Source organism: Chelonoidis abingdonii, chromosome 1 (assembly GCF_003597395.2).
Source record: "Chelonoidis abingdonii isolate Lonesome George chromosome 1, CheloAbing_2.0, whole genome shotgun sequence".
Lineage (NCBI taxonomy): Eukaryota > Metazoa > Chordata > Testudines > Testudinidae > Chelonoidis > Chelonoidis abingdonii.
Genome location: NC_133769.1, coordinates 177,643,439 through 177,656,440, shown reverse-complemented (window position 1 = coordinate 177,656,440; position 13,002 = coordinate 177,643,439). Strand labels below are relative to the sequence as shown.

The 13,002-nt window shown below is 48.3% G+C and overlaps 1 protein-coding gene across 1 annotated transcript in view; it reads left to right on the top strand.

Moving 5' to 3' along the window:
- DCAF6 (DDB1 and CUL4 associated factor 6) overlaps window positions 1-13,002 on the top strand; it is a 208,676-nt gene that overhangs the window by 190,779 nt on the left and 4,895 nt on the right. Inside the window, exons 21-22 of the mRNA XM_075063452.1 lie at window positions 3,744-3,900; window positions 5,627-5,715. Coding sequence (XP_074919553.1) covers window positions 3,744-3,900; window positions 5,627-5,715 — 246 coding nt within the window. The remainder of the gene's footprint in view (window positions 1-3,743; window positions 3,901-5,626; window positions 5,716-13,002) is intronic.

The window sequence follows — 13,002 nt, the reverse complement described above, 5'->3', positions numbered from 1 at the left end:
CAAAGGCTTTTGAGTACCTCCAGGAGCGCTTCATGGAGATGTCCCTGGAGGATTTCGCTCCATCCCCAGACATGTTAACAAACTTTTCCAATAACTGTACTGGCCGTGAAATGCATCCCAAGTCCTCAGGGCAAAATCAATCATTAAAAAACGCTTGCTTTTAAACCATGTTTTATATTTACAAAGGTACACTCACCAGAGGTCGCTTCCATGGCTTCACTGTCTGGGCTAGTGGCTTGGGAGGGCTGGGAGGGTAATTCCGTCTGGTGAGAAAAAGCTCCTGGCTGTTGGGGCAAACGGAGTGCTGTGTGCTCTCTGCAAGCTCATCCTCCTCTTCTCCTCCTCATCTTCCCCGTCCACAGAATCCTCAGCCATGGCTGAGATTACCACCCCCACCTCGGAACCCAGGGACAGGGGTGGGGTAGTGGTGACTGACGGACCCCCCTAGAATTGCATGCAGCTCAGTGTAGAAACGGCATGTTTTCGCCCCTGCCCCGGACCTTCCGTTTTCTTCTTTGGTTTTCTGGTAGGCTTGTCTGAGCTCCTTAACTTTCACTCTGCACTGCACTGAGTCCCTGGTGTGGCCTTTCTGTATCATAGCCTTGGAAATTTTTTCAAATATTTTTTCATTTCATCTTTTGGAACGTGGTTCTGTTAGCACAGAATCCTCTCCCTATATTGCAATCAGATCCAGTACCTCCCGTGCGGTCCATGCTGGAGCTCTTTTTCGATTCTCAGGAGACTGCATTGTTACCTGTGCTGATGAGCTCTGCGTGGTCACTTGTGCTGATCAGAGCTCCACGCTGGCCAAACAGGAAATGAAATTCAAAAGTTTGCAGAGCTTTTCCTGTATACCTGGCCAGTGAATCCGAGTTGAGATAGCTGTCCAGAGCGGTCACAATGGTGCACCATGGGATACCGCCCGGAGGCCAATACTGTCGATTTGCGGCCACACTAACCCTAATCCGATATGGTAATACCGATTTTAGCACTACTCCTCTCGTTGGGGAGGAGTACAGAAACTGATTTAAAGAGCCCTTTATATCAATATAAAGGGCCTCGTTGTGTGGACGGGTACAGCGTTAAATCAGTTTAACGCTGCTAAAATCAGTTTAAACGGGTAGTGTAGACCAGGCCTCAGTATTAATTTTCAGGTTTTAGGTCTTTTTGACCAAATTCCAGTATAGGAGCCATGCCTTGTTCTTGAGGGTTTAAGTCCTGATAGCCATGTAGCAAGGCAATGCTGATCAGCGACCTGCACTCCAGCTGCTTATAATGCTTTGGCAAGTCCCACATTAATGACAAGTGTCACATCTATAAGGGATTTAAGCCTCACTCTGAGGATAGAGCAACTAGGCTCAAATGTCTACATATGGAGGCAGCATTTCACCCACCATCGGAGCCATCATGTTCAGAATGGACTCAGAGTACTGCAGCTTTCATGCCCCACCAGCGATGTCTATGGCACCTGGCTCTCTACCATCAGTGCCAAAGGGGGGAGAGAAGCTCTCCAAAGGCTCGGTACCCGGTTCGGCTAGATCATTGGTACTGGAGGCAATGGCTCTGGGAGAGGGTCTGAGGATCTCTAGGGCAGCCCTCATCTAAGAAGAGTGGATCATCGACTCTGGAACCTGTGCCAAGTCTGTTGAGGCCAACCCCTGAAGTATCCATAGAAAGACACCAAGGAAAGAATCAGTACCGGTACCGATGACACCAGAGGCATATGTAGCTACAAGAGAACTGCTTAACCTCTCAGTACCCATGTCCGTGGTGGTGGTAGAGGAAGGCTTCCAACCGGTACCAGTGCCTATGGTTCCTGCTTTGCCTCTTTAGGAGCATGCAGTGCCATTACCTTCTACAGCCTCAGAAGCTGGTGCAATCAAGAGTTAAGCCGGCAATAATATACCTGGCACTGTCATCTGTGACCTCTGGCTACTTACCTCTGGTTCCAATGGGCTCTGCTCCCCCATTGTCAGAGGACTCGGGGATGTATTCCACTGATTTGGAGATGCAATCTTTTGTGTCCCAATCTAGGTATGGTGCGTGTCCTCTGTCAGAGACTTGAGGGTCATGGATCTTGCATCAGTCTCCGCAGTGGCCTCTTAAGGAGCAATGACCTGGTCAAGGTTGTATCCCAGAGCCAAGTCAGTGCCCTTTTTGGACACCATGGGGTGTCTTCCTCCTGCTAGGACTTTCTCTCACCCATCTCAGTTTCCGTGAAAGTGCACCAAGAGTATCAGGAGGCAACGTTCTCCAGAGCCTGATACTGTGATTGAGCAGCTGGAAGTCACTCGAGCAGCTCCCTGGCTGCAAGACATGGAGCAGGCATTACCTCAGCATCCTTGTGCATCCTCTTCCTCATCACCAGAGCCAGTAAGTGACTCACCACCACCAGAGTATTACACGGCTAACCAAGATCTACTGAGAAGGGTGGCCTCTTCTGGATCTTCAGGCAGAAAAGGTCAATGAAAAATCTTAAACACTGATGTATATTCTGGCTTCAGTGGCACCTTCCAGAGTGGCTCTGCTGATTGATTAAATCATTATGGAGCCAGTTAAGGAACTCTGGCAGTTCCCCTTTTCCCTCCCTCCCACAGCACATCCGGCAGCTGTCTCTGCTTTTCATCCCTTGGTAGATCATGGATTTCTTTTTTCCAACCCCCTTCACCGTCAGGTTTCTAAACGGCTTGGACAGATTATTCCCACAACATGTGTAACCTTATATAACTTATATTGAAATGTTCCTAATTAATACTATGTTGTGCATATAAGGGTACAATAAAGCCCAATTTAGTTTTCAGGTTTAAACCTTTAGGTCACTTACAGTAAATTTATTTAGTAGACCACCAGTAGGCAACACTGAATGATAAAACCAGACTTTATTCAAAAGAAGTAATTTGTTAAGCAAACAGGCATACAGTTACCACTTGCACCTGCAATTTAGCAAGGCTACTCGGCTATTACAGTGAGAGTCCTTCTAAGCCCCCATCATCCTGGGCTCGATCATCCTTTGTTGCTTTGAGGGGATGGGATAGTGCATACTCAAGTCTAGTGAGCACTAGGAGCTGAGAGGGAATGGCCCATACTGAGTAAAAACAGAATCTTCAGAGATTTTAGCTGCTAAAATCTAAGCAATCTTTTCGAAGCATGTGTGAATTTTAGTTTTTCAAGGCCAAATTTGGGGGTATTTCATGGGGACAGCAAAAAGCATATCCCTGATACAAGGGCCACTCCTGGCATAATTTCAAACCCTGTTCCAGAGCAAGTCCTTAACTCGCAGCTTCCACCAGATAAGGACAAAAATGGGGAATACTGCCAGGTTATTGATGCACAATTTAAGTTTTAGTATGAGCATTTTTGTGAATTAGTGAACAGATCCCCACCAAGATGTAAACTACAACTTAATCCAAAAATGTACCACGCAGAACACAGACCGGTGACATTAGAGGAAGTGATGCTTGCAGTCAAACAGTTACGAAATGATAAAGCACCAGATCTTGATAATATTTAATCAGAATTGCTAAAGAGAGGAGGCATGGATTTACTTCACTGGCTTTATAGAGTTGTCAATTCAAAAATGGACTTTGCGTTTGGAAAATCCTTAAATTAGGGCCAGCACTATTGTGAAAATGGGAATTACTTTCTGGAAATGGCTTACAAAATTAACACTTCACATCTGTTATTTCTAGACTTACCATGTAAATCATAACAAATATTTGTAATTAATTTTATTTTTACTGTAGATAAAGGAAGCCAATTTCTGGGGCTCTAACTTTGTAATGAGTGGTTCAGATTGTGGCCATATCTTTATCTGGGATCGGCATACTGCTGAGCTTCTGATGCTGCTGGAAGCTGATAATCACGTGGTAAATTGTCTACAGCCACATCCATTTGACCCAAGTAAGACCATCTGCACCTGCAATATGCATGTTCCTATAGCCTCTAGTAAGAACCTTTACAGATGAGTCTTCAACACTTTGCCTAACCAAGCGTCACATTAGTAAATTGCTAGGAAGTCTGAGTGCTGCATCTCAGTTGTATAAAATACAGCATGCTGCTGCTGTCCTTGTCTATAATAGTGAGGTTTGGCTCAGAGGCCATTATACCTATCAACTCCTCAGAACAAAAATGGTGATATATAACATCTGAAGGAGGTCAGGATCCAGAAAGAAAAGTCCTCCTTTCCCTCTCCTTTCATCATGCACAATGAGTTTGAAAGAATGGTTCCCATGCCGTTGGTAAGATACTGTATTAGATAGCTCGCACTAATGGGAGAAGCAATATTAGCATCTGGTCTCAGCTTGTTCTACTTGCATGTGTCAGACTCTCAGATTCTGTGGGAGGAAGGTCTGAAGAGTTGCAGACTGCGGGGAAGTGAATTAGGTTAATAGGAGTTCTGCTGAGTGAGTTAAATTGGTATAATTAGGCTTTTTTAAAAAAAATATTCATGCTGGTGGTGGACCCGCTAGCATGGGGAAAACTAGACATGACCTGAAACTTTGCTGATAATTCTAATTGAACCATTTTTCAGTTTATGAAACATTGACAGAACAGTTTTAATTATTTTTCATTTTCCCATGGCCTCTTGACTGTTGTGTCCGCTAATTGTGGAAGTGAAAGTACCATATTACTGCAAGAGGCTGCTTTTTGCAGTATTTCATCCTGCCTAGTACAGAAATGTAATTGGGAAGAGCTCTTCTCATAAGATCCCCAGCACAGTTTTCAGACTGAAGGGACATATCCTAGTTTGGTTAAGCTTCTGAACTTGTGATTGCTTACTTGAATACCCAGTCTTACACATATTTGAAATGGGTGACTAGTGGTGTGCTGGAAGAGCTCACTCTATCAAAATACACCTACAGCTTCCCTGGCTTTTTAATCCAGTGTGACCTCCTTCCACTTACACCTTGAAAAATGCACATTAAGGGTCAGCCCTCCCAGCAGTGACAAGTGCTCTGAGCCAAGCCTCCATCCACATCTGCTGAAAGCCTAAAGATTCACTACTCCTTCAGTGTGAAGTGCCCTAATTCTCCCTCCCAGATGACAGAACATTCCAGTGCATTTTGGTGTTTTATTCTTTTAAATGTTTTAAAAATATTTGTAAATGTGCCTAATGTTTTTGGAACAGGTGCATCAAAGATTTCATATTTCTACATAAAATGCACTGTGGAAATTTAATTTGAGGCCTGTTCACATCTATCATTGCACATGTCTTAAAGCCTTTCCTGTTAAATCTTTTCAGATCATCAGAGGAGAGTATAATAATAGTAGCAGATGCTTGTTTACTTTCTAGTTTTAAATTATGCACAGTCTATGTAAAAGAGAGAATAAAAGGTTTCCATTTATTTTCTTCATTGCATATATTTAGTCGGTAGCTCAAATCCAGCAAAAAGGGATTATAACTCAATGAGACTACTCCTGTGTACGTCTTTGCAGGATGGGAGCTTACATATGTTATGATGGTGAAAAATTAGAATACTTCTAATGAAGTTAGGTGTGTGTGTGCATGTATGTCATGAAGCATGTCAGCAACATTTCCAGCACTTAACAAATCCAGTTAAGATGTTCAGAAAAGGCATTTCGTTTAGAACTATTTTCTAATACTCTTTTAAATTTGATTTTCTAGTTCTTGCCTCGTCAGGTATTGATTACGATATAAAAATCTGGTCACCGCTAGAAGAGTCCAGGATTTTTAACCGAAAACTTGCTGATGAAGTAAGAGCCTTTCCTTCTTTTTATGTCGCAGCTGTCATTTCTAGCAAAGTCTTCTCTGCAAACAGCTTGAATAACTGAATTTTTTTAACTTAAAACAAGTCAGCAATAGATTTTTATTTTTAAAAATAAGGTGTTCTTAAAAACAATTAACTTTTCATTTCTTTCGGTACATAAACACCCCACATAACCTGAGAGATTAGGAAATAATGGAATGAGCACAAATAGTGGAAGTATGAAATTATGAACACGAGACAAGTGTGAGATAGGGGGAGCTCTCAGAGTTACAAGGGTAGATAGTAGCAATCAGAAATGGAGGAGGCTGTGACTGTTTAAAAAAGTAAGAGATAAATCATAGACATATTGGAGGCAAATGAAATGTAAAAACATTATTAAAGATTCGCAGGCACAAAATTGTGTGTTATAGAGTTAAGGTTGAGAGTGTATATCAGCAATTTAAGGCTATAAAATAATCATTATATACCCAGTTAAAAAAATGCAAACATGTTAAGGTATGACACCCAAATAAACTTAACTCTCCCTTGTAATGATTCCCTGCTATGACCATAGATATGGCAACTGGATGTTAGTGCTTATGGTTGCAGATCAATTACATGGATTTTAAAGACATGAGGGTTTTTAAAAATATTTTCCCCCTCATAGTGTTGCTACAGGGAAGAGTTAAATATTTGTCTCTTATGCTCTTTTTAAATAACTGCTTTTTGCGCAGGGGTCAAGTAGTCACTTAACTTAACTTCTTCTCTGTATAAGTGTAATGTCTCATCGCAAAAGTAAATACTGCCGCTCCTGAGCTCTGAGCCATTTCTGCATACTTTACCAAAGGTCAAAGTGTATGCTCTAATTAGCTCTCATTGATGCTAGGTGCATTTGAGGGCAGTATTTGGTTCCAAGTATCTTTCAGAGGATGGGGGAGCAAAGAAAAATTATCAGTTTATTAAATCTTTGTTTGGCATGTGCTAGTCTTTAGCAGTTTCAGTACCCCAAAACAGGTTGCAATATAGAATAATTACATTTTGCCCCTTGCAGTTTCAGTTGGCTGTTAGATTTTTCACTCTGTGCGCTAACCTCTTGTGTATTATTGCTATGGCTAAGCAGTTGTCATGTTCTGCTACAAAGATGGCTGCATTTCCGTGGTGGGTGAAGGGATCACAGTCTATATTTGTGTATCAGATTAAGTTTGTGAGGTGCTTTGGGATCCTTCAGGATAATAAGCATACATAAAGGTAAATCGTGTAAAAAGTATTCTGTTTCTGACCTAATAATCACTTAACAATGTTTAAGCAATATGCTAAACACCAAAATTGAAGCTTTTAGGTTAGGGTTAAGTCTGTTTGTGAAGGAGAAATAATTTTAAGCATATTGTGTCCAAACAGAAAACATATTTTCTGCCAGTTGTAGATTTTGACATGTTTGTTGTGCCAAATATATCAATTTTTTAATTAATATCCCTGAGGGACAGGTGGGAGCTTAGGAGGAAAGCTGAGGAGTTCAGTTTTCACCATGTAAATTTAGCTGGTTGAGGGCATCCAAGATGAGATCTCTGAAATCCAGGAGTGGATGGAAGGGGAAAAGTCAGGGAGGACACTTGGGAAACTTCAACATGGATACAGTAGCTGAAACCATGAAAGCAGATGAGATTACCCAGCAGGAAAAGATGAGGGCGCAGAATCCTGAGAGACAGTGCCAGAGGGAAGAGGAGGAGGGATGAAGGTGCAGTTGGAGCAGTAGGAGTAGAACTAGGACAGGACAGAGTCAGGAAAGCCCAAGAATGAGTGAGTTGAGGAGGAGAATGGGAGTGATTGACTGTCATAGTGGCTGGTGAATAGAAAATGAGAACAGAGAAGGGATTCTTAGACTTGGCTAGGAGTAGGTCATTGGTGTCTTTATAAAAGCAGTTTCAGTATAAATAAGACAAAATAGGCTGCCAGGAGGTCTTGCAGAGAGAGAGAGAGAGAGAGAAGCCAGTGGAAATACTGTATTTAAGGAGGCGAAAGGGGTAAAAAAGACTGGGCAGTAGCTGGAGAGACAAATGGCATTGAGGTTTATCAATACCAGAGAAAGTACCCTAAGGACAGGAGTTGCATGAGGATGGAGAGATAATAAATAGAATGAGAGAAACTGGGAGAGAATCAGGTCAGATTCAGAGCAAGGTGAAAAGGTGAGCAGGAAATGGTTGTGGGGAGGGAGAGTGAAAGGAGCTCAACACTACTTGCTAGATAGCATTTTTTTTCCTTGGAGAAATTAACTAAATTATGGGCAGAGAGGAGGTGGCCTGGTTTTATAGACACAGGAGTCAGTTGGAGAGGAGAAAGAGCTACTTACAGTGAATGAACTTATAGTGCAGTAAATCCACATGTCCCTTAAGTTTTCTCCAGAGGTTTTCAGGAGCATGGGAGTAGGAGGAAGAACGTCATTTCTGTTCCTTCCCACCTTCTTAGTTATTGTTGGTGTGAAAGCTTTGTTCTTCTTCGAGAGGTTGCTCATATGCATTCCATTTAGGTGTGTGCGCGCCGCGTGCACAGCCGTCGGAGAAACTTTTTACCCTAGCAACACTCGGTGGGTCAGCTGGGCGCCCCCTGGAGTGGCGCCGCACTCGGGCAGATGGAGAGGGACCTCGTCAGCCGATCCGCCAAGGGTGTGTGCTGGACTCACGTGGCAGTGAGGATGCTACTAGATACCACTCGGAGGGCTATACAGAAGTTCCAATAGGTTTGACATGGCTTCTTGACGACTATGAGGGAGGGACGAGCGAGTCCCCCCCTGCCTGTTGATGTAGTAACACTGGACCGTTGTGTTTGCCTTAAAGACCGATATCCAACTGCGACGAAGATTGCCTGCTGGAGAGACGCTCCTGCAAGGCAAAAGCGGACGGCCCTAAGCTTCCCGTAGTGATGTTGCAGTGAAGGTGGAGCCTCTGATTGGATAGATCACAAACGGCCCCTGGGTCCGGTGAAGCGATCCTGATAGTGGGCCCCCCAGCCGAGGGAGATCTACATCCGTGCGTTAGGGTTAGAGATGTTGCGTGTGGAATGAAAGGGCATCCGCTGCGCACAAACCTGAGACGGCGTCAGCAGAGAATCGAGTCAGGGAGCGCGGGGTAAGAACCGGGAGGGATCAGAGAAGGCAGACGTCCAGTGGGATGTCCCATAGGTCGGCGACGGAAGACCGAGTGAAGCCACGTCTGAAAGTGTCGCATGCGCAGCCTGGCGTATTTGGTGAATGGGTGCAATGGGCCATACCACTCCACGAGCTAGGGCGAGGCAAGTGCGGGAGTGAGGTCAGACGATCTGCTTGCAAGAGGCCGGACGAGTGAAGTGAGCGCGTAGGGAAGCGCGCTTGAGGGCAAGTAGGCTCTGGGCAAGGAGGAAGTTCCAGTGTCGCTCCTATAGTCCAGTCTCTGCATTCGGATTGAGAGGGACTTCCTCCCGCATATTGAGGAGGATCCCCAGCGGACACAAGAGGTCTTGGTTACCTGGAGATGAAGCTTGGGGGCGTGCTGACGGACGTAAGGGCGTAAGCGAGGCGCACCTTGACTGAGCCAGTCGTCCAGCTATCGGGAAGACATGTATTCTGCTGTTTGCGCAGTGCGCTCGTGGCAAATGACGGCCATGCCTTATACGTTGAAGACCCTCGGGCAGTAGACAGGCCAAAGGGCGAGGACAGCAAAACTGAAAGTCGGGTGCTGTCTGACCCGTGAACCGAAGGTAACGTTCCTGTCGGGCGGGGAAAATAGAGCATAGTGGAAGTACCCGTCCTTCAGTATTGAGTGAGCCGGCGTACAGCTCCAGATCCAAGGATGGGAATAATTGGTTCCCAGGGAGACGCATGCGGACTTCAACTTGCGAGAAATGCCGAACCTGTAGTCCCCCGCAGATCTAGACATCTGTCGGCAGGCCTCGCTATGGATTGGGGATGAGAAAATAGCGGGAGTAATACACCCTTCCCCCTTTTGGGGGCAGCGGAGTATTTCTCTATCGGCTCCTGAGCGAGGAAAAGATTGTACTCGTGCCAGAGTGATATTGGCTCGTGGCACAGGGGGGTCCCTGAAGAGAGACCCGGAAGCGGGGGCGGATAAGGCGGGGTGAAGCAAACTGGAGGTGGTGAGATCCATGCTTTAATGTGCGGCAGGCACCCACGTGATCGGAAGTAATCTGCGACCACGCTGGACCAGCGTAAAGGAGGTGGGGATTAAAAAAAAGGCTGTTGGAGAAAGGAAGAGAAAAGGGATCCTGAAGAGAGTCTGGTACGGGGTCCCGTCCCCCATCGGGGCGTCACTGCTATGGAAGGCTGCTTTTGGCCCTGAGTGGCTTTGAAGGGGCACTTGAACCTAGGGCCGCCCTGAGAGCCAGACTGGCGTTTTCCGCCTCTCACGACCTCCGGGCTCCTGGTGAAGTCTGCCCGTGTTTCGAGGGCGGGAAGTAGGGCGGGTTAGGCTGGAGGGGCGTAAAGGGTCTCGTTGGAGCCACCGGGGGTGGTGGCATCCCGACGAACTGTTAGAGTGAGCTTGCCGCTTTCAGCGCTTTGACAGGTCGAGGGTCTGTTTGAAAAACAAACCCCGACCCTCAAATGCAGGGTAAGTCCTGCAATGTGGTCTGGGCAGCTACTGAGGGGGCTAAGGTGGAGGACTGCGCCAGGTAAATCCGTCTCAGCGTAATTCTCGGAAGGAGCTACCAGTCCTAGCAGCCGAGGCGGCCGCGTCCAGCGGCAGCTTGGAGGAAGGTCCTGCGATCTTCCTTGGCCCCTCCTCTCAAAGGCTGCGGAACTCCTGGCGTGAGTCCGGGGGCAGCAACTTCTGTAAAGCCTAACCTCTGACCGGTTGTTAAATGCCGTATGGACCATAAGAGGGCCTGCTGATTGGCGACTCGGAGCTGTAAGCTTGGCACTCGAATAGACCTTCACAGGCCTAGAAGTCATGCGCCTTAGCCTCTTTTTGATTTGGTGCCAAGGCTGCCTGCCTGGCCGATGGCTCTTCCTCCCTCTTAACTGAATTGGACAACTAACGAGGGGGGGTGGGTGCAGCATATAGGTGTCTCATAACCCTTGTGATGGGCACCATAATATCTCCGCTCCAACACCTTTTGCTGTCGGTGGGATGATGCATGGAGACTGCCAGCAAGGTATCCGGTAGTGGCTTGTACTAAGTTTTTATTTGAATGGGCAAGGTGCTATGGCCGTCGGGGCAAGTCGCAGCCAGAATAGTGACAACCCGGGTCGTCAACCTCCGCCACTTCCTCCATCCGGGAGGTCTTATGTTAAGCGGCCACCTTTTTCGGCGAAGGAGTCTCGCGTCCCTGGTGGTCTTTCTCTCTGCAGTCGCAACTCGGCCGGGGGCTCCTGAGGACGAGGTATCTCACCGTGCTCATTCGGTTGGAAAGAGGAGAAGGATACGGCCCGGGACAAGAGGACTTTCAGCAGGGCTTCGTTCCCTGATGGGTCCTGTAGTAAAGACTCCCGGGGAGTGCAGAGGATGGATGTATTATGTATGAGTCCTCCGTGTCTTCCGGCGGAGGACGGGATATGGTAGCCTCATGTGCCCAGATCGCTGTGGATGGCAGGTAGAGGGGCCGATACCCCGGGGAGCACCCCTGGCCTGATGGTAAGGGCCAGGGTTGTCCATAAATAAAAAAAAAACCACATGCCCATTGCTTGCTATTGCGCGGGTGATTGTGGGAGCGATCTGTCGTGGAAGAGTCCCCAAGCGGGAAAGTGCGTCTCGGTCCCAGGCTATTACTGCTACCTTCCCTGGACAGAAGACAGACTCTGACCGGACGGGCACGGAGGCGCGTCCGCGAAGGTGGGGCACTGACGTGCCAATGGGACTTGGCGCGACCGAGTTCTTGGGACCGCGTGCGGTACCTGGAGCCGGACCGGGACTCCGCCCAGGCTTGGTGCCGGGAGGTTGACCGGTTTGACCTCGAGCCTCGACGGCGAGATGCTGCTCTGGGAGAATGCGGCCTGCGATGCGGTGCCGGGAGCTCGACCGGATGCCGGGCGCATAGCGGTGATGGGGAGCGGGTGTAGACCCTGGCGCACTGGGGCGCTGGCGGCCGAGGGAGCGGCGGTGGGGTTCCGAGGCGAGCGGCGCACGATGGGAGCGGTTGCCGCGACTCGGAGCAGGTGCCGAGCGGTGAAAAACGGTGCTCGACGACTCGGAGCGGTGCCAAGTGAACGGCTGCCAGTGAACCGGAGCCGAGGGTGCTGCGGTAACGGTGCCCGCGACCCATAGCGGTTGCCGTGAGATGAAAGGAGGCGGGCGAGGAGAACCCGAGATCTGGGAGCGATTGACCGAAGATGCAAGTGGTGGAGGGCTAAAAGAGTTCCAAGGAGAAAAAGGCGGTTTGCACCTTGGGAGGGTCAAACGAACTGGCGGTAACACATTCAAAATGGAGGGTACTAGTGAGTGCCGTCCGTGATGGCATCAGGTCTGTGCCTGCACGAAAATGTCGTCGGTGTGGAAGGCACGCCAGCTCGACTGCGCGGAGCGGGGAGCTTTCGGCGCACGACTTCCACGGCCCGCGCGGAGGCCTGGAGTCAACGGGGGCACGGGATCTGGTGGCGCCCGCAACACCGGGTGTGGTGATCCGGGCGGTCGCCATAGGCGCGTCTTGCCTTCAGGGGCGGCTGCGAAAGGGTCCGTTCGAAGCTTATGGCCGACATCAGACCTCGGAGGGGGGCGCGAGTTCGCCCGTTCGGTCGCGCTCCGATGGAGCCTTACCGGTCGAGCGGTGTGATGTGACGGGACTGCCCAGGGAGAGGAGGGGGCGTTCCACATCCGTTGCTGCTGTACTCGGTGCCGGTGTCAACGCCGCCTCCATGAGGAAGCTGTGCTGGTCTAGTTCACGCTCCTATTTGTGGTACGCGGCTTGAGATGCTCTAGATGGGGCACTTGACGTTAAGTGGCGACCTCTCCCAGGCATTTCAGGCAGGAGTCGTGGGATTCTCTCTGTCGGCATTCTGGCCGATACAGGCGTTAACATTGCAGAATCCGGCGGCCAGGGCATGGCTTCGGTACTGGGGGGGGTGGGGAAACTCCCCGACGCGCGCCAAAACTAACAACAACTACCTAACTGATTTTTACTCAACTCTACTTAATAAACTAATGTAAACAAAAACGATTAACTAACAAAGACGGAATAAGCGAGTAGCTAGGAAGATGTGGAGGTCAGGCAACTGCAGGCTCACACTGTTCCAACGACCGACATGGGCGGTAAGAAGGAACTGATAGGGTGGCCAGGGTCGGCTGCGGCTATTTAAAGCGGCGGCGTGGGT